Consider the following 26,795-nt stretch of genomic DNA (forward strand, 5'->3'; position numbering starts at 1 on the left):
GCCTGTAATGTGGGAGGCTGAGGCAGAAGGATCAAGAGTTTGAGGCCAACCTGGGCTAAACAGCAACACCCTGTCTCAAAAACCAAAAACAACAACAAAAAAATATGGTCTCCGGTTGGCTAATGTTGTGGCAAGGATTAGACGAGTATTCATAAAGAACATGGAACCTCGTCATGTTATTACATGGGGCATGTGCCCACATACTCAGTGATTTGCTTTGGCTCTTTTGCAGGTACACCTTGTTCTCCTCTCCACCCAGAGGGCCCTGTCTCTGCCAGCTGTGTTCGCACAACACCTCTGGCCAGGCTCATTTTTGCAGCCTAATAGGAAAGCCTTTCTTAACCCTACTCTTCCCACCTCCTTCCCTGAAATCTCCAAGGTACCTGGCTCAGCTCTCTATTAGAGGGAAGATCCTGCCCCCACCAGGACAGAGATAGATCTTCAGGGTCCAGCAGGGAGTGTTCAGAAGAGCCCTCAGAGGAGGGCTCTGAAGTACAGGACAAGCTCTGGAATGACTGGGTTTGAAGCAAAGATGAAGGTTTGGCCCTTCACACAGTTTGAAAGGAGAAGACATGCTACAGTGCACTCCTATAGACTCTCATGAGCTTAAATAAAGCCTTTTGGAACAGAGGACTCCTTAACGTGTTATTAATAAATACAGCACTTTGTTTTGGGGGGATTTTTGAGACAGGACCTCACTAGGTAGCCCAAGTCTTGAACTCCTGATCCTCCTGCCACTACCTCCCTATGTTGGATTACAGGTGTGAACCACCATGCTTGGCTCAAATACAGCATGTTTGTTCAAGAGCATAGCTTCTGGGTGAGGTGGCAGATGAAGACCTTTTTCCTTAGATTGGAATGTTGATGCCCAAGAGATGGTAACTACTGGGCACCTGAGCAGCTACCCCTCTACAGGGGTAACCGGATGTTGTTTGACCTGGCCATTCCCCTGGCAAGTTCCTCCCTATCTTTCAGCACTGCCTTCCGGTGGCCCTTCCTCTTCTGCTTACCTCTTCAGACCTGGCTTTCTCCGGCTTCCCCAGCCTCCACCAAAGAGCCTCTCCTTCCTCACTGGCAGCATATCTCCCCTCTCTTCCTGTCCTCCCATATGTGAGGCCCACTTCCATCTTTTTCATTCTTTCCAAAGATCACTTTGAGGAGGGCAGGGGCATTTTCCCAGCTGACTCTACTTCCATTCACATGTCCTCTGCAGCTGCCATACCTCAAACTCCATTGAAAGTGCTCTCTGGAGGTCACCAATGACATACTTGCTATTGAATCCAACTAACGTATCATTTTATACTGCTGACCACTTAACTTCCATGACACCACTCTAGTGGATTTTCTCTTGCTTCATCTGAGCACCTTTTTTACCATCCTCTTCTTCGGTTTGTTCCTTAAATACCGATGGGGCCCTCCAGCTTCCCTGTTTGTCCCCCTACTCTTCTTTACTCCCTTGATGTTGCCATAATGTTCCATGATATCATCTCTATCTATAGCCCAATTTGTCCTGCAGCCACACTAATTAATCCAAGTCCCATTAGACTTCTGTGCTTAGATGTCCTAAGGCACTCCTCATTAACATGTCCCAAACTGTACAACTCACTTTGCCCTCACATTGCTCCTGTCTGTGTTCATCTCCATGAGCTGCTTGACAGTTTGGCTACAAATCTGGGAGTTACTGAATTACATTTCCTGTTGCTCTGCCACCTCTTTGATCTATCTGCTTTGTCACCATGACAGTTCAGGCACCAGTGGTTTCTGCCATATGGATTGCAGTAATAGCCTCCATCTGACCTCCCTGTCTCCTGTCCTGATATCTGAATGTGTTCTCTACAGGGTGGCCAGGGTGATTCCTTTCCAACCCTGGTCCCAGCCGAGGATCAACCTAAGGGTTCTTGTATTTACTAAGCAAGCGCTACACCCCTAGTACACAGGTGATTTTTCTAAAAGGAAAAATATGATCATATTGCTTCTCGATTTAAAATTCCTCAGGTTGGCTGGTTGCCCACACAATAAACTCCAAGCTCTTTGGTATGGTTCTTCAGCCCCTGGCTCCCTTTTTCACTCTATAATTCAGCCAAAAAGTCACTTTGAACTCCCCAGATTCATACATTGTAACTTAATACTTGATGTGACAGCATTAATAGGTGGGATATTTTGGGAAGTGATTAAATCACAAGGGCTTGGCCTATATGAATGGGATTTGTGCCCTTATAAAAGAGAATGGAGAGAGCTACCTTACTTCCTCTGCCACTTGGGAAACAGGAAGAATGGGGGCTTGGATTAATTGGTGTGGCCTCAGGACAACTTGGGCTATAGAGATGACATGGAATGTGATGGACAAAGATGGAGAATGCTCTATCTTTGAGGTGGAGGGCTGGCTCTTACTAGACACCCAACTTGCTTGCTCCCTGATATTGTACTTCCCAATCTCCAGAACTGGAAGCAATAAATTTCTATTGTTTTTACCCAGTCTAAGGTATTTTGTTATAGCACCCCAAATAGACTAAGACATAGCCCCTGAATCTTAATTCTTGCCTCTGGGCTTTGTTTTCCCTCTGCCTGAATTCACCTGTCTCATTTACTTTGTTAAATTGCTTGTCCTTCAGGCTCAGCTTGGAGGTAACATCCCTGTGAGGCTTCATGCTCCCAACCCCAGATGAGGTGTGCATGCTGAGCTTGCTCCAGTTCTCCAGGGGTCACACTGTGACTGATCAGGGGATGGTGGGTGGTAGACAGGACATACATAGGAAAGCTCCAGTGAAGACACATACTGTGCTTTGCTCTGCTTGCTTGCGTATCTCTAATATTTAATCCTGAACCTGGCCGGAAGTTGGAGCTGAGTAAACGAATACAACAACAAACCCTTCCTTTCCCTCTCCAGCCAGTGTCCCTACAGGAACTTGGGAACAGGTGGCACTAGCTTGCAAATCAAATGCCTACTACATGGGATCTAAGAAAGCTCTAGAGGATGACAGGTCACTGCTTCTCCACTATTGTCAAAAGCTAGTAGGATGCTTCAAAAACTGCTGGGTGCCGGTGACTCATGCTTGTAATCCTAGCTACTTGGAAAGCTAAGATCAGGAGGATTATGGTTTGAGGCTAGCATGGCAAAATAGTTCATGAGACCCTATCTCCAAAATAATCAGAGAAAAATGGCCTGGAGGTTTGGTTCAAGCAGTAGAGCACCTGCTTCGCAAGTACAAAGCCCTGAGTTTAAGTCCCAGTCCCAACAAAAACAAACTTCTACTATGGGAAGAAAAGTAGAATATAAGACTGGGAAGGAAGGAGTTAATCACATTTATTGAATGATGAACAAGGTAACAGATTAAGTCAATAAATCTGGGGCAGGCCATCCCAGAATGCTTCTGTGCCTGAGTTCTGCTCAGAAGGTCAAAGGCCATCTTTCTGGGCCAGTCCCAGGAAGGAGTCAATTCTGGGTTATGGTGCTCAGAATATCAGCAGGACTGCCTTGGTGAGTGGCATCAGCCTGGGCCACAGATCAGTCCTAGGGTCCTGCTCTATTACTTTCTCCTGGCCTGGGCCTCAATGCCTGTGCTCACAGACCTGCCTAGCACACAGAGGCAGAGTGGGCTATGATGAATAGATGGCAGCGAAGAGGATGAGGTCCCAGCACAGTGCTGGGAGGACTCGGGCAGTGAGTGCAGCAAGGGTGACAGCTAGGCTGGTGGGACCCTGGGAAGAACTTCCACACTCAGATGATATTGCACTCTTGGAACTTCTCTCCCAAGTAAAAGCGGCTAAAGAGGAAGGGGCTCATGTTGATGGTCTGGAAGTGGCCCTCCAGCACCATCTCTGCCACAGCTCGCCCCACAGCAGGGGCATGCTGGAGCCCATGACCACTGAAGCCTGTAGCAAAGTACATGTTGACAACCAGTGGGTGGGGGCCCACCACGCCATTCTGGTCAAAAGTGTTGTAGTCATAATAGCCAGCCCAGGCGCTCCGAACCTGTGGGTGCACAAGATGCAGGGGTTCTTAGGAGAGCTGAGACATGTGCAGTTCTTACTCAGGGATCAGCTGCTGAGAGTTTCATGGGATGGGTCCAACAGGTACCTCAGCAGTTGTGAGGTTGAGGAAACGTAGCAGTGGAAGGTCCAAGTGGACCAAGACATTCCAGAATCATCCATCCTGTCTAATGTCTAAATCCAAACAGCAAAAACCACCCCTGCAAGTTACCTTCAGAGTCTTAAAAGCTGGTACTCTTTTGGCCAAATGGGGCCACACCTTGTACTGGAAGAAATCATAATCCACTTCTAGGTTTGTTGGGTCAGGTTCTTCCTCCTGGGTGAGGTGGGGACATGGCTTCTATTGCCTGGGATACCAACCCGGACCTCCCTGATCCCTTTAATCCCTTTGGTAGTCAAAGGATGGGAGTGTGTGTGGAGGGGTGAAGATGGGGTGGGGTGGAGGTTTGCTACACATATTCTAACCTGGGCGACTGCAAAACCAACCACACAGCACAGGCCCCTCCAAAAGGCCTGTGTCTTTCATGGTGATTGGTCTATGTGCCCTTCCCAGCACCCCTCCTCTCAACTTAGCTTACTTCAGTGGGGTTACGGCCACCTAGGTAGTTGTTGCCTAATCCTTCTCGCCGGAAATAGACTCCATTGGTGTTTGTAACCAGTGGTGCCTCGAGGCCTGGTCCCTGGGGGCAGTGCCATAAGTACACATACCTGCAATAACGGGAGTTAGGACATTGCAGGGATAGCATGGCCAGCACCCGTCCCCCTCATACACACACACAGCAAACGTTTATTCAGTCCCTTCTCTCACCAACCTCCTCAGTTGCCCTGATGGAAGCTACCTTTTCCTTGGCTCCACAGGTAGCTTGGTGCCCTCCAGGGTACCAGGAGGCCCCTTTCCAATACCAGCCAGCTCTGCGATTTGCCCAGACCACGCTCCTCCGGCATTGATCACTATGGCACATTCCACTGGCTGGTACTCCAGGCTGTGGTTCATCTTTACCTGTAGGCACCAGAGGGTGAGGGAGGGGAGGGCTGGGCCACCCACTGGGCAGTATGACAAGTAAACAGCCTCCTGATCTTACTTTACCCATACTGGAAAGTGGGTAGAAGATGACCAACATCAGGACAGTCACTACCTTTCTTGCCCTTCCATTGCAGTAAGGAGCAAAATGGGCCTAGGGACTCACGTGGACTTCACAGATCCTTTTCAATATCATCTGTTCTCCACTTGAAGTCTCCATGCGGCTAGATGAAGTGACAAAACCTCCAGGAAAGAAATAAAAAATGAACCCTTAGAGGGTGGGGGTGTAGCTCAGCGGGAGAGCATGTGCTTAGCATCCACAAGACCCTAGGTATAACCCTGAGTACTCCATCCCCAAAACCCTTAAGGGTCTAAGAAGGGAAATGGGGATCCCACCTCCCTCTTAAGGAGAAAAAGCTAGAAGGATGAGCACTTTCCCACAGACACTGAAGCAAACAGATCAGGAAACTGGGATGAACAAGGGTCAGAACAGTGCTGGAACTGTCAAGCAAGTCACAAGTTACAAAGCAGCCTAGTGAGGAGCAGAGTTAGGCTGCCATGGACTAGCCCTCTCCCTCACCAACCTTTCTCAGCCCATGAGTGAGAAGGCAGGGCCCATCTAGGCCTTGCCCTACTTGCTAGAGGATATTAGCAGAAGGTATGGGGCCTTGGACTTACGTGTCACCTCTCCCTGGCAGAAAAGGACCCCCATTGACTGGGCCTTTCGCCGAAGCCCCTGGAGCAGAGACCACGGGTCAAACCAGCCTTCATCCTCCATTCCTGAGATAGGAACAGAGAACTCAAAAAGAGGGACCCAGGACCCCTCCTCTCCTTCTGAATTTCCTGGCCCTCCCTGCTAACATTCTTCCAGGGCTCAGAAGCCAGGGAAGGTTATTTTGACCAAATGGACCATAGTCCAATCCTGCTGAAGGGACAAGAAATAGTGTGGAATGGAGCAGGCCCTGTTGTTCAGGAGAATGCAGCCCTCTTTCAGTGAAAACTTTTAACCCCGAGAAGCCCCTTATTCCTATCTGTAGGAGAAAGCCATCCCCTCTCTCTGCAGATGAGCCTTACCATAAGAAGCCAGGGCCACTCCCTCTGTGTTTATCCAGGGAAACTTGTTCCGAAGCTGCTCAGGAGACATCAGACAAACTTTGGCCCCTTCCTGCCTGAGAGAAATGCATGTCTGCATATGTATTAGAGCGAGTGAGTGTGCAGTGGGGAGAAGCATGTACCCCAACACTAGAGAGGAGAGTCCAGCTCACTGACATCACTTCTTTTCCAAACGCTCCGATTTTTTTCTCACTGGTGAATGGGCAAAGACCCAGCATTCCAGTCAAGGCTCTTTAGCATCTGAATCCTCTTTCCTGCTCTCCACCCTCATCTCCCTCTCAGCTCTTTCTCATCCCTACCCAGTCTATCTCCTTTCATGACAGCATGGAGAACTTTGTTCTCTTCATTCCTGTCCAGAACACATTCCTCTCCACTACCTGGTACAATCCTGTCAACACAAGTGTGTCCTCTGGAACACTGTTCTACAAAGGTAGGAAAATGCAGTTGTTAAAAACAAAACAAACAAACAAAAAAACCATTTGAATGAGCCGGAACACTTGGTTTGAAAAGAATCCCACTGCCACCATTTACTAGGTCCTTGTGCCTTATTTCTCCTCCATGTGAAATGAAGATGTCCCAATGATTAAACAAGCCAGTATCTGTAAAGCATTTAGGACACTGCCTGATGTCACTAGTGAGATTTATTGTGTGTTTGTTAAGAAAGCCTCCGGCCATTAGGTATCACAAAGATGTTTGCCTTTCATGAGGCTCACTTAGGGCAGGGGTTGCCCTAAATCTGATCTGCTGCCTGTTTTTGTAAATGAGTCACACACAATCATTTGTCTATGGCAATTCTGTGCTACAATAGCAGAGCTTAGCAGTTGCAATGGATCAAACAGCTGACAAAACCTAAAATATTTACTATCTGACCCTTTACAGAAACAAGTTTGCTAACTTCTGACTTAGGGGTCTTGTTAAAAGCCCAGATTCCCAGGCCCCTCCCTGGAGATTCTGGGATGTGTACTAGGTGGTTCTTATGAGCTGGCAAACACAGGAACCGCCACCACAATGTCCATAACTGGACTCACCACGGGACATGAAGGTCTGCATGTGCCTGTCTTTCCTGACGGACTGAAGCTCCTAAAAAGGAGGCACCTGTGACACCAACTCCAGCTTCTCTCTCCTAACTTGGTGCAGGAGCTCACGGAAAATTGAGATCAAGCAGCAGCTCAGGGCTGTGCTGGGCACTCACCTCTGCATTCTCACGTTTTTCTCCAGCGTCGCAGCATCCTTTTCTGAAGCCAGCAAGAGATAGCCTGAGGGACTGAACTGGAGATCCAGGGGAGGGGCATCCACTACAGCCAGGTACTCCTGTGTGCAGGAAAAGAAGCTGCTCTCTAAAAAGGCTGACTTAAAGAAGAGAAGGGGGGGGAGTTTCCTGGCCTTCTCATTATGGCTCTCAGGGCTCAGTGTCCAAGACCAGAGAGAAGACCTCCACTAGCACTAACTCTGGGAAGAAAAGCAAGGGTCCCAACTCCTAGCTGCTTGAACTGCTCCTGCTTCCTGGATCCCTTTGCCAGTTGAGTTACTTCTCTTTCTAGTTTAAAGCAGGGGTCACCACCCCAATCCCTTCAAATCTCACTGCATGTACATTGATGTTCCGTAGAAAGTTGATCGAGAAGAGGGAGAGTTGGACATTCTCAGGCAAGGAGAACTGCTGACGAATCCCACCCACAGAAAGCCCCGTGGAAGCCTTGGAATACTGTGGAAAAACAAGAAAAATTGAGGTAGACTAGTATGCTCTCATATGTGAATGGAATTCTGCAATGCAAGCTATGAGTTATATACTGAAAGTTAAAGGAGAATCCTGTTCAAAAGTTTATAATCTAAGAAAAACGGGGGTGGATAAGCTGTATGCAAATCAACTAGCAGCCCAAAGATAAACATAGTGTTTATCACCATTGACAGATGAGCATGGCAAAAAGGGTCAGTCATCTACAAAGGGTTGAATACATTACAACAAAATGGAAATGGCCTGGAAATCCAAGGGCAGGGGACTGAGGTTTGACTACTAATTAGAAAATGAAAGGATATAACCAGAGTACCATGACTTGTGGCTAACAGGTAATAACAAACAGGACCAGCAAATCACAAAAACCTAAAAAATAATGGACTGAGGTTTTCCCTCTCTTCTTTCCTTATTCCTAGAAAAGTCAGTAAGTTATTTTCCTTGCCCCACTCATGACTGCCCTCTCCCAGACCTCACCGTGTAGTCTCGGTCCACTACCAGCACCCGAATGGCACCTTGTTTCTTCTCCAGCTTCTTCAGCCAAAAGGCCACAGACAGGCCAAGTACCCCTCCCCCCACAATCACTACATCGGAGTGTTCAGGGGGCAGATGGCTGGTGTTATAAAGTGAATCCCGGGTCTTTCCAGGCAGGATTGACTGGATGGTCTTCTTTATCTTGGACACCTTTCCATCCCAGCCTGTGGGACATAGTTATAGCTAGCACATGTTTCCTTCCCACGTGGAGGATGGGCACAGGAAAATGTAGGCAAAATAGACACTTGAGTTGGCAATCCCTACTGTCATCTCTTTCTCATAAGGTCATCCCACCCAGCAGTATCGTCACAGCTTTGCTGCAGGTCTATATACCATTAGTCTCCCTTTTTATGTGTCATGCCCAGCACTGCAAGATTCAACTTCCTAAAATTATTACTTTTCACTTTCTCTGTAAACTAGGTGACTCACATACATATGTATCGCTTGCACAGACTTCTTTCCCTCCCCAAACCCGGATATTCAACTGCACTACAATCTTCATTATGGCATTCCAGGACTACAGGACAATAGTTTCAGGCATACACCCCATGCTGCGGCGCCTTCTAAAGCCTGGTACCTCTAAGTGGCCCCTATTCCTGGATATCCATTACCACCAGCAAGCCTCCATCTACACAGGATTTTTCCATTGAGAAGAGCCTCCTTGGGATCTGTACACCTACCCGGGTTCTGTAAGTTCTGGAAGGCATGCTTACCCTCTTCCCGCAGCAGACCCACTGTCCTGCCAGCGTAGGCCCTGAAGGTCACAAAGCTGGAGGCTGTGGGCACCCAAGAACCATACCCCCTGCCGACTTCAACTTTACCCAGAATTGAGCTGCTTCTGCGCGTGCCTAACCTCTGGAATAAGAGGCCCGGGCCGGAGCTGAACTGCAAAGCCCGCCGAAACATAACCCTTCAGAACCCAACGTTCCCTCCTTAGTCCTGAAGTCCCGGTCGTCACCGTCCCGCGCCACGGTGAGTTGGGACGAGCGCGCCCATTGGCCAGCAGTCTTCTCCAGGCCCCACCCTTGCACGCTATAGGGAGCCGTCTCCTCGTGACCGCCTCCGGAAACCCTCCCAGACCTGCCCCCACCCGCCATTGGCCTACCTAGCATTGTGTCACTTCTGTGCGCTCTAGGCGGAGCAGGGGCGGGAACCCGGCCACTCGGAGCGGAAGTGCAGCTGAACCAGTTTCCGGGGCCGCTGGTGTGACGTGTCCCGCGCTTGGCGCAGCAGGAAGCGGCGGCGATCGCGGCCTGAGTTCCCAGCGCCGGCCCGACTCGTCTCCCGCTGCCGCCATGCTCGACTTCTTCACCATTTTCTCCAAAGGCGGACTTGTGCTCTGGTGTTTCCAGGGCGTGAGCGACTCTTGCACCGGACCCGTTAATGCGTTGATTCGTTCCGTGCTGCTGCAGGTACCAAACCCCGCAGGAACAGAACTCCGAGCTCTTTCTCCCCGACCCGGTCCATAGTCCGCCTTCGACTAATCATCTCTCTCCTCCTTCCCATCCTCTCTGCCCACCTCGAACTGGTCACTCACCGGTCACCTGGACAAAACTTTTTTCCGCCCCCATCAGTCTACCGCGCAACTTTGCGACGCCCCCAGCCAGCAGCGTATGGGACTGTAGCCAGACTTGGACGCCTTTTGGGGTTTCCCTCCGCGCTCTATGCTCACTGCTTTGGTTTTCTGTTTAGAGGCTGGGTGAGACTGTGGATGGGAAAACACCTTTAAGAAACTAAATGGTAGTTGATCTGATTGGTTGTTTCCCTTCTAGCTCCCACTTGTCTTGCCTTCCCCTTTTCCCCGTTTCCTGGTGGGATGCTAGAAAAACGCCGCAGCCGCCTCTTGTCCTAGGGTCAGGTTCACTTTGAGGGGACTACTTCTTTCCCAAAGGTAATCCTCGAGGGGTCCACATCTGGGTTTTCTGAACAATCAGACATACTCTTTCTTTCCTAGGAACGGGGAGGTAACAACTCCTTCACCCATGAGGCCCTCACACTTAAGTATAAACTGGACAACCAGTTTGAGCTGGTGTTTGTGGTAAGTATTTTGTGGGCCATTTTAGAGGGACGGTGATGACATTCTCAACATAGTCCTTATGAAGAACCCTGATTAATTGCACCATATATGTGAGGAAGTAATAGAAAATTAGGAAGGTGGAGGGGGGAAAAGGAAAGAATTTTGAGCCAGGCAGAGCTTGGCTGCCTCTCAGGACAGGGAAACCTGCCAGGTGGCTGGAACTATCTGGAGAACTGGGTTGAGTTGGCTTCTCTCCATTCTGGGCTGACATGTAAGCAGATCTGTTGGCTCTACTGCCTCCCCTGAACAGGTTGGTTTTCAGAAGATCCTAACACTGACCTACGTAGACAAGTTGATAGATGATGTGCACCGGTTGTTCCGAGACAAATACCGCACAGAGATCCAACAACAAAGTGCTTTAAGTCTATTGAATGGCACTTTTGATTTCCAAAATGATTTCCTACGGCTCCTTCGGTGAGACTTCCCCTCTCCAAAATCCATTTCCATTACTTGATGAGTTCCCTTCCTGAAGGTGGTTCAAGGGTAGTAAATCCTGGGTTCAAAGCCACCTCTCATTTGTTGCCCACTTCTGATTATCCTTTTGGTATGCGGGACCTTTCTCTGGAATCTGATTTTTTTTTTTTCCCCTTACTGCATTCAACCATTCCTTTTCCCTTTAGTGAAGCAGAAGAGAGCAGTAAGATCCGTGCTCCTGCTATCATGAAGAAATTCGAAGATTCTGAAAAGGCCAAGAAACCTGCGAGATCCATGATTGAAACAAGAGGGGAAAAGCCCAAGGAAAAATCAAAGAACAGCAAAAAAAAGGGGGCCAGGAAGGAAGGTGTGTTTGAGCTCCTTGGACATACTAGGGCATGAAAGGTGTAAAATGGTGCTAAGGACTGAGGCACTCTTTTCTTTCGTCATTGCTTGCCTACTTCTGACTCAAGTGCTTACCACCATATCATCCCAAGGCATTGGCATCCCCAAGATGCCAAGTTTCCTCTTAAGGAGTTGGAAGAATATTGTCTAGTTGGTTGGGATTTGGTCTTTTTTTTCTCCAGTGAGGTTTCTCGTAACAGGTTCTGATGGCCCTTTAGCTGCCAGCAAAGCAGCCCCTGCAGAAAAGTCAGGTCTCCCAGTGGGGCCTGAGGATGGAGAACTTTCCAAAGAGGAGCTGATACGCAGGAAGAGAGAAGAGTTCATTCAGAAGCATGGGAGGGGTCTGGACAAATCCAGGTGAGTGTTCTAACTTTTAATAGTCCTCTCTATAGACTGTTATCTGTGTTGGGGGGACAGGGAGCTGTTTCTGGCTCATGTTGTGTTACTTTACCATAACCATTTGTCCTGTGACCCACTGTAGCAAGCCCATGAAGTCAGATGCTCCAAAGGAGAAGGGCAAAAAAGCGCCGCGGGTATGGGAACTAGGTGGCTGTGCTAACAAGGAAGTCTTGGATTATAGTACTCCCACCACCAATGGAACCCCAGAGGCTGCCCTTTCTGAAGACATCAACTTGGTAAGAGGCAACAGGGGCCAGAGTGAAGGCCACCATTAATTAGAAGTTGGAAAGGAAGTAGAAACCAGGAGAGTGATACTTGGATTTCTCTTAATGAAAGAGTGAATTACATGTGGAGCTTCCCCAAGTCAGACAGCAGCAGTGTGGACAAAGTAAATCCTGGGCTCTTTTCCCTCAGAGCCCATAGTGTTCCAGACCCCATCTCCTACCTTACTCCTTGTCCTACAGATTCGAGGAACTGGGCCTGGGGGACAGCTTCAGGATCTGGATTGCAGCAGCTCAGATGATGAAGGGGCTGCTCAGACCTCTACCAAACCTAGGTATGGTATGTGTTTTACAAAACTGGTGTCATAAGTCCTGCCTGTGGGCTTCATGTGTATTTGTGATCTCCTGTGCCTGCAGTGCTACCAAGGGAACTCTGGGTGGCATGTTTGGGATGCTGAAGGGCCTTGTGGGTTCCAAGAGCTTAAGTCGTGAAGACATGGAATCTGTGCTGGACAAGATGCGTGATCATCTCATTGGTAAGTTCTGAAGAGTGGGCTTGCACAGTCCTGTGGGTAAGGCTGGTTGGGAGCAGAACACAGTTTCTTATCTGTACCATGAAGTGAGTCACTGTTGATCCAGAACTCACATACCCATTCCCTTCTTCACAGCTAAGAACGTAGCTGCAGACATTGCTGTCCAGCTCTGTGAATCTGTTGCCAGCAAGTTGGAAGGGAAAGTGATGGGGACATTCAGCAGTAAGTATCTGCATAAGCCAAAACATACTTATGCATACCAGGAGGTTCATTCAGGGACCTTCATCTTTACTAGTTATGTGACTTAGCAAATTCCTTTACTTTTGAACCTCTATTATGTAACCTAGACTTCAGGAATTATTACGAAGATTAAATGTTACTAGTACTTAAAAAATGCTTAGAACAGTATGGTCTAGATGCCTGGGACAAGATCCTAGCTAGCATGGTTCTAGGTCCCTTAGCTCAGAAAGGTATTGGGTATTTCTGAGTATATTCCTTAGGTTCATGGCTGGTTTCCCTCTATCTCCCTTTTCAGCGGTGACCTCCACGGTCAAGCAAGCTCTACAGGAGTCCCTGGTGCAGATTCTGCAGCCACAGCGTCGTGTAGACATGCTCCGGGATATCATGGATGCCCAGCGTCACCGGCGCCCTTATGTCGTCACCTTCTGTGGTGTTAATGGAGTGGGGAAGTCTACTAATCTTGCCAAGGTCAGCACAGTTCACTAGCTTGTAACTGTACTTCTTCCACTCTCCATGTCTTAGTGAATTTTCTTAACTCTTTCATAGATTTCCTTCTGGCTGTTAGAGAATGGCTTCAGTGTCCTCATTGCTGCCTGTGATACATTTCGTGCCGGGGCTGTGGAACAACTACGCACTCATACACGGCGTCTGACTGCCCTGCACCCCCCAGAGAAGCATGGTGGTCGCACCATGGTGCAGTTGTTTGAAAAGGGCTACGGCAAGGATGCTGCTGGAATTGCCATGGAAGCCATTGCCTTCGGTACAGTGTGTGGGGAATGTGGAGGCTTTGGGCATTTCTCCTTGAAATTTGTAGAAAGGGTCAGACTTGCACCACTGTGAACTTGCCCCTCAGTAACAAAGTCAGGAGTAGTCACTTACCAGACTCTTGCTTTTGGATAATTTGTACAATTGTGGGTGAAGCTAGTAAGAGAGACCTGAATTTGGACACTTTTATCCTACTTCCTTCCTTTCCCAAACATTTTTGGTGGTGGCCAAGAATACATAATCCAGAGCCTGATTAAGTGGAGAGATAAGCTTTTCATACAGACAGATGAGGATCTCTTGAGAGCAAGCTGGAAGTGAGCATCAGGGAGTCTGAGTTGGGTGTCAGGACTTGACTGCTTTTTCTCTCTCTAGCACGCAACCAAGGATTTGACGTCGTGCTGGTGGACACAGCTGGCCGCATGCAAGACAATGCCCCCCTGATGACTGCCCTGGCCAAACTCATTACAGTCAACACACCTGACTTGGTGCTGTTTGTGGGGGAGGCCTTAGTTGGCAATGAAGCTGTGGACCAGCTGGTGAGGATTTGGGCCTAGTTTCCTTTGCAATTTAAACTCTGGCAAATTAGATGGTTCTTGTACTTTTATCACCTCTTACCTTTTTCTTTTCCAGGTCAAGTTCAACAGAGCCTTGGCTGACCATTCTATGGCCCAGACACCTCGGCTCATCGATGGCATTGTCCTTACCAAATTTGACACTATTGATGACAAGGTAAATGTAAATGATACAGGACGGTGAGACTGGAGGGAGGAAGGAATGGGCTTCCTTCAAAAAGAAGTTGAGACTTTATCCTCTTTTCTCCACATCAGGTGGGAGCTGCCATTTCTATGACGTACATCACAAGCAAACCCATTGTCTTTGTGGGCACTGGCCAAACCTACTGTGATCTACGCAGTCTTAACGCCAAGGCTGTGGTGGCTGCCCTCATGAAGGCTTAATGTGGCTCTTGCCTAATACCAAATCGCCGCTTCCCCCAAGTCCCTATTTCTGTTGTCAAGAATGTGCTTTAGAGTATGTGAGCAACTTGTCTTCAGTTTCAGTGTAGTTCAAAGGCAGAGTAAGGAGAGCTCCAGGGGCTTAAAGCTCCCTCTAACCCCACTCCCCTGTTCAACCCAGCCCCCACCTGCAAGGAGGGCCTAATCATGTCACAGTCACTGCCCACTCACCCCCCTTCTCCCCGTGAGCCTCCTCTTCCTACTTGGGCATCTCCTTCACTCTGCCTGCAGACTCCGTCTCATTACAGCTTTGACCAATGGTTGGAAGATCAAATACTTAGAGCTTTGATAATTAGTGTGGCCACAGAGCCATCTGAGTTAAGGAACAGTTTGAAGTCCCAGCTTCATTAGGTTAAGAGACTCTTCCAGAGCCAGCTCTGGGTCTTGAGTGGCACCTCCCCTGGGATACACAGCATTCAGGTTCCTTGCGCTAGGACGACACCCACCTCACTGTGGCAGTGTGTGGCCTGTTCTTACTTGCTGCTATTTCTAAATCTGATGATGATCCCTACCCTGTTGTTTCCCAGAGCTTCAGTTAGGTCAGAATGATTTGTTACAAATGAGTGAAAGGTAAGTCCCTGCTTCCCTCAGAAACAAAGGGAGCTGAGCTACAGTGTTGCATTGGGCTTTTCAGCCTTCTAGCTCTTCCCCACTTCCAAAATCCAGATGTAAGCTTTGCATGTTCCCTTCCTTGGGAGAAAGCCAATTGTCAGAAGGGTAGCTGTTACCCCTTTTCCCCTACCACCCTTTGCCTCCTGAGCAGGTCCTGGCTTTCCTCAAGCCCTCTCTTCTACAGTGCCTGGTAGACAAGTGCTACATTGAAGAATATAAACCTCTTGTTAAGATTTGTCCCATAGCTTGGTATTACAAATGTGCTATTAGTGCAATAAGGTGAAGGCTGTCTGCCCAGAGAAATACATAATTTATATAAGAAAATAAATTTCATAAATAAATTGCCTCTTGGGTCTTGAAGTTATTTTATATAGGATTCAGAATTAAAATCCCAAATCACACTATAGTTCTGGGACTTATTTATAGTAAGAAAGGCAGCGGAGCAAGAACTGATAATGCTCCAAGGAAAGAGGTTAAGTAAGTGGTTGTTCCCAGAATGAGTCACCCCACCCAAGCGGAAAACATAACTTTAAATTTTGAGTTATAAAAAAATAGGCTTCTTAGTACCTCAGTGCAAGTTACCCTTCTACAATGACTCAAAGTAGAGCCAGGGCCCTGGCAAGTAAATGAACAAGCTTTTAATACAGCTCAGTTATGTAAAATACTGTACACTGTAAAAGATCTAGAAAACTAGAGCTTCCAAATCATGTTTTAAAAAACACCATTAAGCTTAATTGAAAAACCACAGAGTACAAAACTGCAACAAGAGCCCGCTGACTCCATGACTTCTAGCTCCCCAAGTCCTTCCTGCAGAGCTGCAGCCACAGGCAGTGGAGGCATCACACTGGTCTGTGTGGACATGGGCACATCCAGCCTGGGAGTGGGTGGGGGCTGCAATGGGTTGCGATGTCACTTAGGTGGTATGAAGGAAAAGATGAAACACCCCCCACATCCTATCCCCAAACTTCAACCTCTGGATATTGGTACTTCCTGGGAGCTGTGCTGGGTTCTTGTAAGTTTGCTTGTTAAACACTGTCCACAGGAGGGCCTTACAGCATGGTCTAAACATGATTTCTCTAGTGCACTCATGTACTACAGCCTGGGGAGAGAAAGAAAAGGTAGAGAATGGAACAAAGTTTCACAAAACAGATTTATGCATCTAAAGCTGCAGATACTTAAAAGTCAGTCTAACCCTTATAGGAGGCAAAATGGGAGATTCTAGGAATCTTCTAATAGACTTGATAGGAAAGAGTATCCTTAATAGGTGGGAAAGGTAAATTATGGTTTTCCACAGTCTTAAGACGTTTTAGAAAACCTCTGCTGACAGTGATAAAACAGTAGCATAGGAAATAGCATACCTCTTATTTCACCATGTGCTGCAGATGAACCATTTAGCTGGCCTTCTCTCACCACCCCTGCTAAATACAAAGTACATCAGTATCAGACAGTAGGTTTTTTGTTTTCTTGAGATGGGTCTCACATGTTCCCAGGCTAGCTGCTTGAATCGAGATCCTCTAGCATTAGTCTTCCTGGTAGCTGGGATTCGTTGCCACTAGGCCTGGGCAAGATTTCTTGTAACAAAACATTTTAAATAGGCAAAATATGTCTGCTGTCTCTGAGTGGTTTTTACCAAGTAGCTAAAAAAATTCTATATGATCAGACATGGCAGTGGGTGAGCAAATTCAGCCAAGTGTAAGAGTGAAAAATAGCAGCTAGCCCCAGAAAATGGGCTAGATCTGTGCTAGGAAATGGTACCACTAGCCACTTACAGTTCAGTTCTGTTCCTCAGTCATACTAACTATATTTCAAGTGCTAAGTAAGTATATGTGGCTTATGACTCCAGTACTGGACAGTGAAGATCATAGGATACTTTTACAATTGCAAAACATTCTATCAGACAACACTCAGCAAATAATAGTGTAGGAAAAAGTAAAAAACTTGAGCATGCAAGAAAATAATTAGAAATACAGCCAGAACATAGACATGAAACTAAAACATAACAGATTGGCTTTCACCCTCTTGGAAAGCAATTGATTAATATTTATCAGTCACTAAAATATTTATGCCCTTTGACCTACTAATGACACTGAGAACTCATGGAAAGGAAATTACTGGCAAAAGGAAAAACTAGGGATAAAGATGTTATTTATTTCATTTATAATATAAAAAAAACTAAAATTGCCTAACGGGAATAATTAGGTAAATTGTAAGATCCACAATTTAGCAGTTAAAACAGTTAAAAAAACAGTGGCTAATGATGAAAAATGTGTGTTGTACTACTGAATTTAGTGGTACACCACTATAATCCCAGCACTTGGAAATCTGAGGCAGATGCTCATGAATTTGAGGTTAGTCTGGATTACGTAGATAGTTCAAGGCCAGCTTGGGACCTACGGTGAGAACCAGTATCAAAAAAAAAAAAAAAAATACAGAATCTACATATACTTTGTGTACAATATGAAAAAAGTACATATTGTTTTTACTATTAATCAGAAATACTGAAATAACTGCTGTGTGGTAATGAATTAGTTATTTTCTTTTCCCCATTCTATGATTTTTCTGAAGGTATGTACCAAATACTACAGAATCCTTTGAAAATGAGTAATTTTCACTATGCAAAAGGTAAATACACAGCCCAATGCCAGCCACACAGCGAATGCTCAGTATTAAAAAATGACTAACATGGGACCAGGTGAAATGGGTCATACCTGTCATCCCAGCTACTTGGGAAGTGGAGATCAGGAGGACTGAGGTTCAAGGCAAGCCTTGGCAAAAAGTGAGCTCCCATTTCAACAAATAAGTCAAATGTGCTGAGTACGTGCAATCCCACCTAGTCAGAAGGTAGGAAGATTGTCTGAGGTCCATTCCAGGCAAAAATACAAGACCCTATCTGAAAAATGACTGAAGGAAGAAAGGGTTGGGGATATGGCTCAAGTGATAGAGCACCTACCTGCCTATCAAGCACAAAGCCCCGAGTTCAAACCCCAGTAATACATGCACACATGTGCACACACACACAAAGACCAACAGCAAAATACTTTTGACTTACTATTAGTACACATCTAGAGAGACTCAAAATATACCCAAAGTTGGAAGATAAACTTGACTCATCTCAAAATGAAATACAGCTTCACCTCACACAGCTCTGCTAGGTTTCAAACTACCTGGCTGGTGAGAGGGAGTCTGAAGCTAGGGCCTGGAGTTTACCAAGGCATGTACTGTACCACTTGAGCCATACCCCCAGCCTTTAGTATTATTTTTCAGGTAGGGTCTTGAATTTTTTGCCCTGGCTGGCCTCAGATCATGAGTCACGCCCGCTGCATAGGCGAGATGATAGGCACCAGATTATTGGCTGAAATGGACTCTTGCTTTTTGCTCAGGCTGGCCTCGAACCTCAATCCTCCTGATCTCTGCCTCCCAAGTAGCTGAGACTATAAATGTGACTCACTGTACTCAGTCCCTTGGCCATCCTGAAAAATGTTTATTTTAGAAAGCACAGAATGACTTCTGACTGAATTTTGTTGAAAACCACTCATAGGAAGCCTACACAGCTCCTAATAGACTCTTTGCCACTCCAGAGCATTTATGTTTTTTATTAAGATTAAATGCAATAGCTGGGCGATGGTAATCCTAGCTACTTGGGAGGTTGAGATCAGGAGGATCACGGTTTGTGGACAATCTGGGAAAATAATGTGCAAAACTCCATCTCCAACATAATCAGAGCAAAATGAACTGGAGGTGTGGTTCAAGCAGTAGAGCACCTGCTTTGCAAGCATGAAGCTCTAAATTCAAATCCCAGTCCCACTCAAAAAGATTTAATGAAACAGAAAGTTATCCAGAGGGATTTTGTTTTGTTTTGTTTTAAAATGTAGCAGCTTTCCTGGGTATATCTCACAATACAGATTAAAAGAAATATACACAGCTTGAGTGTGTCTTCTTTTAATGAAATCAGAACTCATGAAATGGAAAAACCAATCCACAGTCTCAAGTGTGGCAAACTCCAGAGTCTGGAATACTGAGGAACACCAGAAATGTTCCTCAAGCAAGAAAAGCAAATACTTTTAGGGCTGGGGTGTGGCTCAAGTGATAATAGCACCTGCCTAACAAGTGTAAGGCCCTGAGTTCAAACTCCAGTACTAGCAAAAAATAGTTTTCACAAAAGAGACCACCCAAAAAGTTGTTTTCCTGAGAGTTTTCTAAATCTCTGGAGGAAGGGTATGCACAGTCTGTAGTGTTTAGTTACAGTATGGCTTTGAAAAGTCTTAGTCTATCAAAGAACAGCCATGGCAGGACTTGAGGATTTCATTACAGGAGAATTCCACTTGAAGACATCTGATTCAGCAAAGAATCCTGAGAATTATTAGCTTTAAGAAAAGCTGGGGTTTCCTTTAATGCTGTTTATTTGCTTTTCTTGGATTGAACCCAGGGTCTTATGCTTGCAAGGCAAATGCTCTACCACTGAGCCATACCTCTAGCCCAGGGAAAAAGTCCTTTACATATCAAATTGCCTGTGTTTTAATAGGCCTCCTAAGATGCATTCAAATTGACAATGAAAGTACTTATTAAAAAGTTTTCCAGTGACATATTCTGTGTATAAAACCAGCAAAATTTCTTTAGAACTGGGTGGGTAAGCCAGAATGTCCATATCCTGGAGCCTGGCTTTATTCAATGTGAGGTATGGTTTTTTTTGGTTGTTTTTAGGCTGGGATCTCTCAGTGCTGACTAGGTTGATCTTAAACTTAAGAGATCAACCCATGTTCCCACCTCAGCCTCCTAAGTAGATGAGACTAAAGGTACATACTACATCCAGCTCTATGTCAAGTTTTTAAAAACCATTCCTCAATTTAGCTAGCATCAAAACGTTGCATTTTGTGGGGTTACTGGGAGTTTGTCTGTAGCCATTAATAAACTCAACCTTTGATCGTCATCTTGTTCTTTCCCTGTTAGAACCAGGAGGTAAGATATCAAGTGAGTGTTTACCTCTGTTACCAAAACAGTTTTGAAACAGCATTTTATAAGTTTGTTTTCTGTTTATAAAAATAATTATAGCAGAAATAAAAACTAAAAACTAAAGAATAAAAAACTAAAACTAAGTCCTACTGCATGAAGCTAACAGTTAAGCCAACATAATTCCAAATATTTCTACACACACACACACACACACACACACACACTATACCTACAACATTGTATGAGTGAGAATGATGTGTTTATAACCTGTTGGTTTTCCCTTATACTTGTTATGTCTCTTTTTTTTTTCCTGAAGACAGAGTCTTGCCATATAGCCCAGGCTGGCCTCAAATTCGTGTCTTCTTGCCTCAGCTTTGAGTGCTGGGATTATAAGAGTGTGCCACCAGGCCCAGCTGAAATCTTAGAGCAATTTCATTTCCCCTTTTATGGTTTCACTGTATTTCATCAATTAAATAAATGGTGGTATATCTGGAGACTCTATTGCTGACTGGAAAATTTTAGGTGCTTTCCAATTTTACTGCCAATATGTTCAACACAGGTTACAGTCTCACACCTATGTCTTAATGCAATTTTATGTTCAACCACATAGTTATTTCCATAGAAGAAATTTCTTCTAAGAAAAAAATTTTTTTTTGTGGTGCTACAGTTTGCACTCAGGGCCTTGTGTTTGCTAGCCAGGCACTCTAGCACATAAGCCAAGCTCTTAGCCCTAAGAAAAATCATACTAATATAACTTCTGGGTCAATATTTGAATATTTTTGATACACATTCTAAATGTGCCTTCACAGAAGCTGTAGTAACTTTTACCTTTCCACCAACATTACATGAAAAAATTTCTTTCTTCACAGCTTTAGCCAAAACTGAATGATCATTCTCTGTTTTGAAATCTAAATGCTAAGTGCGTTTCACTGGTAACTAGGGAGGCTCAGCATCTGTACATGTTTTCATTCTTCCCCTGTCTATAGAAGATGCTAGAGTATGCTTTGTGCCCCTTTTCCCATTATCCAAGTGGCATTTTAGTCTAATCTGAAGACTGGTCAGGCACTACACTCATTATAGGTAATCTGTCACACACACACAAAAGGCCAAAGGGCTATTGCTCTCTGGGCCCTTGGCCTCAAATGCACCTTACCTGATGATCTACCCCTTGTGGAGATCTCACTTGTCAGTCGCTTGAAATATTCCGGGAGATCAGCATAGTCATTTCCATAGGAGATGACCTTAATCCCTTTGTCCAGCATGTTTTCTCGAAGCTTCTTGAACTCATCTACATCTCCTCTCCGAACCAGCATGAAATGTTCTAAGTCAGATTTATGCTTGACAGCCTCCAGGAAGAGGGCCTGGAAAGTGGTGTCATCCACAGTCCAGCCACAACCCAGGAAAAGAAATGACTTATTTTCATAGAGTTTTTGAATCTCCCTCTTGAAGGAAAAAAAATAACACATTAATGACACTAATTAGGACAGACACTGCTAAATTTAGCAGACGATAGTGACTAAGTAAGGAAGATTTAAGAGGGTAGGTACATCCCATGACCTGCTTTTTACTGTGACTTGATGAGTGGTCTAACATTTTATCTTTACCTGGCATTCTTCTGTAGGCTCTCTCATCAGAGTTTCACAGGACTGGAACTGGTCTAGTAGTCTTGTAGTTTCTTTGTTTTTTTTTTTTTTAATTTATGTGCCCTGAAGTCATGAGGCAACTAGTTGGTCTTCAATACATCTTACTGTCTCCACTTTCTGGCCATAGTTGACTTACAAATGAAACCATGGACTATCAGAGAATAGAATTCCTTCACTAGATTTGCTCAAAGAAAGTCTGATTAGAACACTGACATGCGTGTGCATGTTGTGTGCATATGTACATGTGTATATTAAGTACATACACACACACAAATATAAAAAGAAATGATTTTGCCCAAGAGGTCACTTCATCAGTGATGGCTGCAGTGACAGAAGATGTTAGGGAAAGAATAAACCCCACATGCCTTAGAAACATCACATCTCCTGGTTTTTCTTTGGCTATGCCCTGTAAAGACACTACCAGTCTATGTGATCCAGGAACCAACACTGAGTTGGAAACCAGTGAACTTTTACACATATCACTGGTCAGGAAAAAAAAAATCAATAAACACGAAGAAGAAAATCTCCCATTTTATCACCCTGGCCATTTTTTTCTTGTTTTTTCCCACTGAGCAGTAAGTGTGAAAAAGTATAGTTCATTCAATGTAAGCCACTGTCACTTATAGAATGTATATTCTAGTAGCAGTTGATTTGTAAAGAGCTACCTAAACTATTTTGGGCATGGCAGTATTTAAAAAATCAAATGAGAAAGACGGGTACTAATGTATTCTTCATATATGAAGGCAATGCCAACAACAGAGTGCCATCTACTGGAGAACCTCTGGTCTGACACCTGAAGGGAACTTCTGAGTTTCCTAGGATGGCACCCACAGGCTAAGAGGCACAGGAAGAATGAATGACCTTCCAGCATTTTTTTATGTTTCTGGTTGTTTTTTAGTTTTTTTTTTTTTTTCTTTCTTTCTGTTAAACTGTACAGCCCAGGCTGGACTGAAATTCACTATGTAGTGAAGGGTGGCCTAGAACTCATAATCTTCCTGCCTCTGCCTCAAGAGTGCTGGGATTACAGACGTGTACCACCACACTTGACTTGATCTTCCAGTTTTTGATTAATGAAAAGACAATGGTCTTCCTTTAAGAACATCACATGTTCAAGCGATGTCTCTAGAAAGTAGTTCCTGAGCCCAGCAAGATCAGTACCACTCACCATAACTTCAGTGTTCCTGAGCACATTCTGATATCCAGCTGGATGGAGGACAATGCCACTAGGGTTGGTATAGACCCCATGGATGTGTAACACACTCAGCTTCCGCTTCTCCTGGGCCCACTCCAGGACCTGCGTAACACACACAGAGCTTAACCAGGGTGGCATGGTAAGCACCTGCTTCAAGGTATCAATGGGTAAGAGGCTGTTTGAGGACCAGACTTCTAACATAACTCTCCAGCCTCATCTCACAGGACAAGAATGCAAAACCGCTTCAGATATGACTGTCAAGAATGATGGCAACAAGTCTGGTGATTTCTCTTTGAAAGTAAAAACCAGAAATTAGAATTTGTCATAATTGCAGAATATGGGCCCTTGTCGCTGGTGATAAAGAGTACTCTAGACTCACATCAGTGATGGCCTCAGGCCCATGTGTAGTTCTTTTTTGGTGACTCCAGGCTGGTCACACAGCCTGTTTTAGCTAAGGATATTAGCAAACAGGATACAAGCAGAAGCTTGAAAAGTGTTGGTACAATGAGCCCTATTTCCTCTGCTGCTTTTGGAGCCCAGCTGTTATGTGCAGAAGCCTAGACTAGCCTGCTAGAAATGTTCAGCCCAGCCAACTGCCTGCCTTTACCCAGAGAAAACAGACTTCAAGGCACCACTTCTCTGAATTCAATTCCCTCTCAAAACCCGGCTTCCACATCAACAAAACCACAAGACTAGTATTCTAGCCACTCATCTGGCAGAGGCAGGACTGTGGCAATGCATGCTAATGGGTGACTTATCTATTCAGGCTATTTAGATTGAACACAAGGCAGGGTCTAGAGGAAAACAAAGCTTAGAATGACGACTACAAAAGGCATAGCATAGGGCAAATGAGACTTTAAGCCTTCAATCTCATTATACTGATAAAGATCAACACATTCAATTCAGGATTATAGTGGATGGCACAGCTATCTTTGGAAAAATCTGGTAAGGCCTCAACTCAGCATTAACCTCAACCTTCAAGCTGGCACCTGGTTTAGAACTCGTTCTTCCAAACATCATAAAGTCATTTTTATATATTTCCAAAAGATGCCATAAAGAATGTATCCTAGGAGAGAACACTAAATAATTACACCACTTGACACTATCCAGTGCTCAAGAGATCTTGCAGTACAAACAACTTCCTCTAATCTTGCCTTTAAAACCAAGTGAAGCAGCTGGGTGCTGGTGGCTCCTGTAACCCTACTCACTTGGGAGACTGACATCAGGAGGATTGAGGTTTGAGGCCAGCTGAGAGAAATAATTTGCAAAACCTCATTTCCAAAATAACCAGAGCAAAACGGACTGGAGGTATAGCTCAAGCAGGTCAAACCACAGTCCTACACCCCCCCCCCAAAAAAAAATACAAGCAGAGAACACAACCTTCCTTTTTCATGCTATATCAATACCAATATGCCAACCCAAATTAGCTTTCCTGATGAAGACACAACCCACTAGCTTCAGAAGAGACTCATGCTTATGTTTCACCTTTTTCTCATCAGTAAGGTCAAGGGATTCAAGCTGTTTTCCCTGGTCTGCCGCATACAGTTCCAGAAGATTATCAAAATTCGTAGTTAATACTAGGGCCCCATTTTCCATCAGGTGGAGAACTGATTGCAATAGCTGTTTTCCAGAATCTTCCATCTTTGACTCCAGGTCATCAAATACTTCATATAAACAGTCTTTGAAAAATGTGGATCGAACATTACTGGTACGCTGGGGAGGAATTTGAAAGAAGAAAATTAATCCAAAGTGTTTTGGTAGATGACTTGTTTTTGTTATAATAGTAACAAAATTTTGAAGACTACTTTGTGATAAACATTATCAGTCTCATCGGATTATAATGAGGAAAAAATGGGATGACACATGCCAAGCACAAAGCCTAGCACACAGTAAGTGATCAGCACTGTTACATCTTATGCAAATAACCTAATCTCTCTGAATAGACATTTTTTTATAGAAGGAAGAGAATGGGCATGGCTAAGAGATGTAAATTTATTATTATAATTAAAAGAGGAGAAAGGTTACTGCTCCTCACTATTTCCTTTTGAACTTGTGATTCCAAACGACTCTTATTTGGGAAAGGAAGAAGAGCTACACTAGGGTTTTGGCCATTGACCTAATAGTTGACTTGGAGTCCTTTAATTAGTTACAAGAGGGGATTGGTTCTCCCTATGAACACGGGCTGCTCTTGAATACTGGATCCTTCTGCCTTGGTCTCCTGAGTACTGAGATCTGTCACCATGACCAGCTCTTGTCTCCTTTTCTTAATGGCTACTTAGTCAGAAGTGTGCTGTTCCAGTATTAAGGACATTAGAATCATCTGCAAATTGCCTAGAAATGAAAATTTTCCTTCTTGTTTTTTGAACTCAGGACTTTGCATTTGCAAAGGTGCTCTACTACTTCAGCTGCCTCCAGTCAAGAAATATAAATTTTCACATCACTGCAGATTCACATCTTCAAAAGTGACAAGGCCTCCCTTGGCCAGGTGCCCAATGAAATTTTTTAAGGAATTCAGGAAAACAGGTCTATTAAGACAATAAGAGATAAATGGGTAGGTCAGAGGTCCTTTGCCCTAGCACCTCCCAAACAGTGACCTCTTCAGAGGGCCTACAAAGTGGAAATGTGTCATGCTGGCACAAGACACTACTTGACTTGTTTTTACCAATCTTGAAACTATAGCACTGCCAGTCATGTTTTTGAATGCGTGGGCTGAAGATGCATATAGCTAGATGTCCTTAGAGAATCCATGTTGGCTTGGGTTTTCTGCTATAAATATCTGTGTTGTACATAACAAATCTGAGATTGAATAAGTAAAAGTTGAAATTAAAAAAAAAGAGAATTAAAGGAGACCTGGGGTAGAACTTTTAATCAGGCCTCAGACAGATGCAAATGTGGTTTAACTCCTTTCCTGTCTTAGGTGTTTTGTACAGCTGTTTATGGAGTAAGGAAAAACCATTTAACATCTCCCTGCCTTTTTTTTTCCAGTCTAATTCAGCAATCTGCTCACAGGTTTGGTATAAAGAATATCTAAGTATACCTACAAGTTATTACAAAAAGTTTAGTAAGTTGTTACAGTTAAAATTTACATTTTTGCAACTGTTTGTTGGTTTGTTTCTGTAGTGCTGGGGAATCAAACCCAGGACCCTGTGCATGCTAGACAGGTGTTGTACCACTGAGCTACATGCCCAGCCTGTAATCATTACAAATACTAACCACTAGTCAGTTTGAAATGGACTATTTCTTAACAATGGTTTAAGTAACATAACTGCCTTCCTAGCTTCATTTTTAATACATGTCAATAAGTCTTGGGTTGCATAACAATATTTTAATCAATGACAGACCACATAGATATACCATGGTAGTTTCATACGACTATTATGTCGTGGTGATATACAGTTTTTTTTTGTTTGTTTGTTTGGTTTTTTTGCAGTACTGGGGTTTGAACTCAGGGCTTCACGCTTGCTAGGCAGACACTCTACCACTTGAGACACTCCACCAGCCCTGATGTGGACATCTTAATTTGTGCAAGTACACTCTATGGTGTTTGTACAACAACAAATGGCCTAATGCTGCATTTCTTAGAATGCATCCTATCATTAAGCAATGCATGACTGTACCTCTAAGGACTAATTAGAAAATATAATGCCAACTTCAAGTGAGAAATTCACTTTATACTTAAAGGACAAAGTGACTGTCCTCTGGGACAAAAGGCATTTGAGATGGAAAAGTATCTATGTTAACACGTTGTAATAAATATCTCACCTCTAGTCTATCCCTAAAATATATTCTACAAGATAATCAGAACAACAATTAACTTGTTTTTCAGATGGGTCTCACTATGTTGTCCAGGAAGGCCTTGAATTGCTGGGTTCAAGCAAATCTCCTGCATCAGCCTTCAGAAAAACTGGGACTACAGGTGCAGGCCACCATGCCTGATTCTAAAA

General features: G+C 44.7%; 3 protein-coding genes across 16 annotated transcripts in view; 1 reads left to right on the forward strand and 2 right to left on the reverse strand.

The window, feature by feature from the left end:
* Positions 1-3,286: 3,286 nt before the first annotated feature.
* Foxred1 (FAD dependent oxidoreductase domain containing 1) lies at positions 3,287-9,506 on the reverse strand. Of its 11 annotated transcripts, none has more exons than XM_020182724.2 (11): positions 9,241-9,506; positions 8,331-8,551; positions 7,707-7,826; positions 7,317-7,435; positions 6,086-6,180; positions 5,690-5,791; positions 5,178-5,254; positions 4,830-4,990; positions 4,569-4,698; positions 4,202-4,306; positions 3,287-3,973 (listed from the first exon to the last, which is right to left on the reverse strand). In XM_020182724.2, exons 1-11 carry the CDS (start codon positions 9,497-9,499, stop codon positions 3,719-3,721), a joined length of 1,644 nt encoding a protein of 547 aa, XP_020038313.2. In that variant the 5' UTR covers positions 9,500-9,506; the 3' UTR covers positions 3,287-3,718. The 11 variants fall into 11 exon arrangements, with proteins under 11 accessions (XP_020038313.2, XP_073922499.1, XP_020038309.2 ...); XM_074066398.1 differs by having other exon boundaries at positions 7,716-7,826; positions 9,241-9,499; XM_020182720.2 differs by having other exon boundaries at positions 9,101-9,373.
* Positions 9,507-9,664: 158 nt separating this feature from the next.
* Positions 9,665-15,411, forward strand: Srpra (SRP receptor subunit alpha). The gene is made up of 14 exons (XM_020182699.2): positions 9,665-9,799; positions 10,342-10,425; positions 10,715-10,878; positions 11,085-11,245; positions 11,484-11,640; positions 11,765-11,918; positions 12,147-12,238; positions 12,321-12,439; positions 12,572-12,658; positions 12,972-13,144; positions 13,223-13,436; positions 13,814-13,977; positions 14,072-14,170; positions 14,269-15,411. Exons 1-14 carry the CDS (start codon positions 9,683-9,685, stop codon positions 14,395-14,397), a joined length of 1,914 nt encoding a protein of 637 aa, XP_020038288.1. The 5' UTR covers positions 9,665-9,682; the 3' UTR covers positions 14,398-15,411.
* Positions 15,412-15,689: 278 nt separating this feature from the next.
* Positions 15,690-26,795, reverse strand: part of Fam118b (family with sequence similarity 118 member B) — a 46,136-nt gene continuing 35,030 nt past the window's right edge. For 3 of the 4 annotated variants that reach the window (XM_020182700.2, XM_074066405.1, XM_020182702.2), the window contains 5 exons: positions 24,337-24,564; positions 22,825-22,953; positions 21,170-21,458; positions 16,425-16,484; positions 15,690-16,165 (listed from right to left, as the gene is read on the reverse strand). In XM_020182700.2, coding sequence (XP_020038289.1) covers positions 16,152-16,165; positions 16,425-16,484; positions 21,170-21,458; positions 22,825-22,953; positions 24,337-24,564 — 720 coding nt within the window. In that variant the 3' untranslated portion in view covers positions 15,690-16,151. The remainder of the gene's footprint in view (positions 16,166-16,424; positions 16,485-21,169; positions 21,459-22,824; positions 22,954-24,336; positions 24,565-26,795) is intronic. The other variant, XM_020182703.2, reaches the window with a different exon arrangement.

The sequence above is a fragment of the Castor canadensis genome, chromosome 2 (genome assembly GCF_047511655.1).
Source record: "Castor canadensis chromosome 2, mCasCan1.hap1v2, whole genome shotgun sequence".
Lineage (NCBI taxonomy): Eukaryota > Metazoa > Chordata > Mammalia > Rodentia > Castoridae > Castor > Castor canadensis.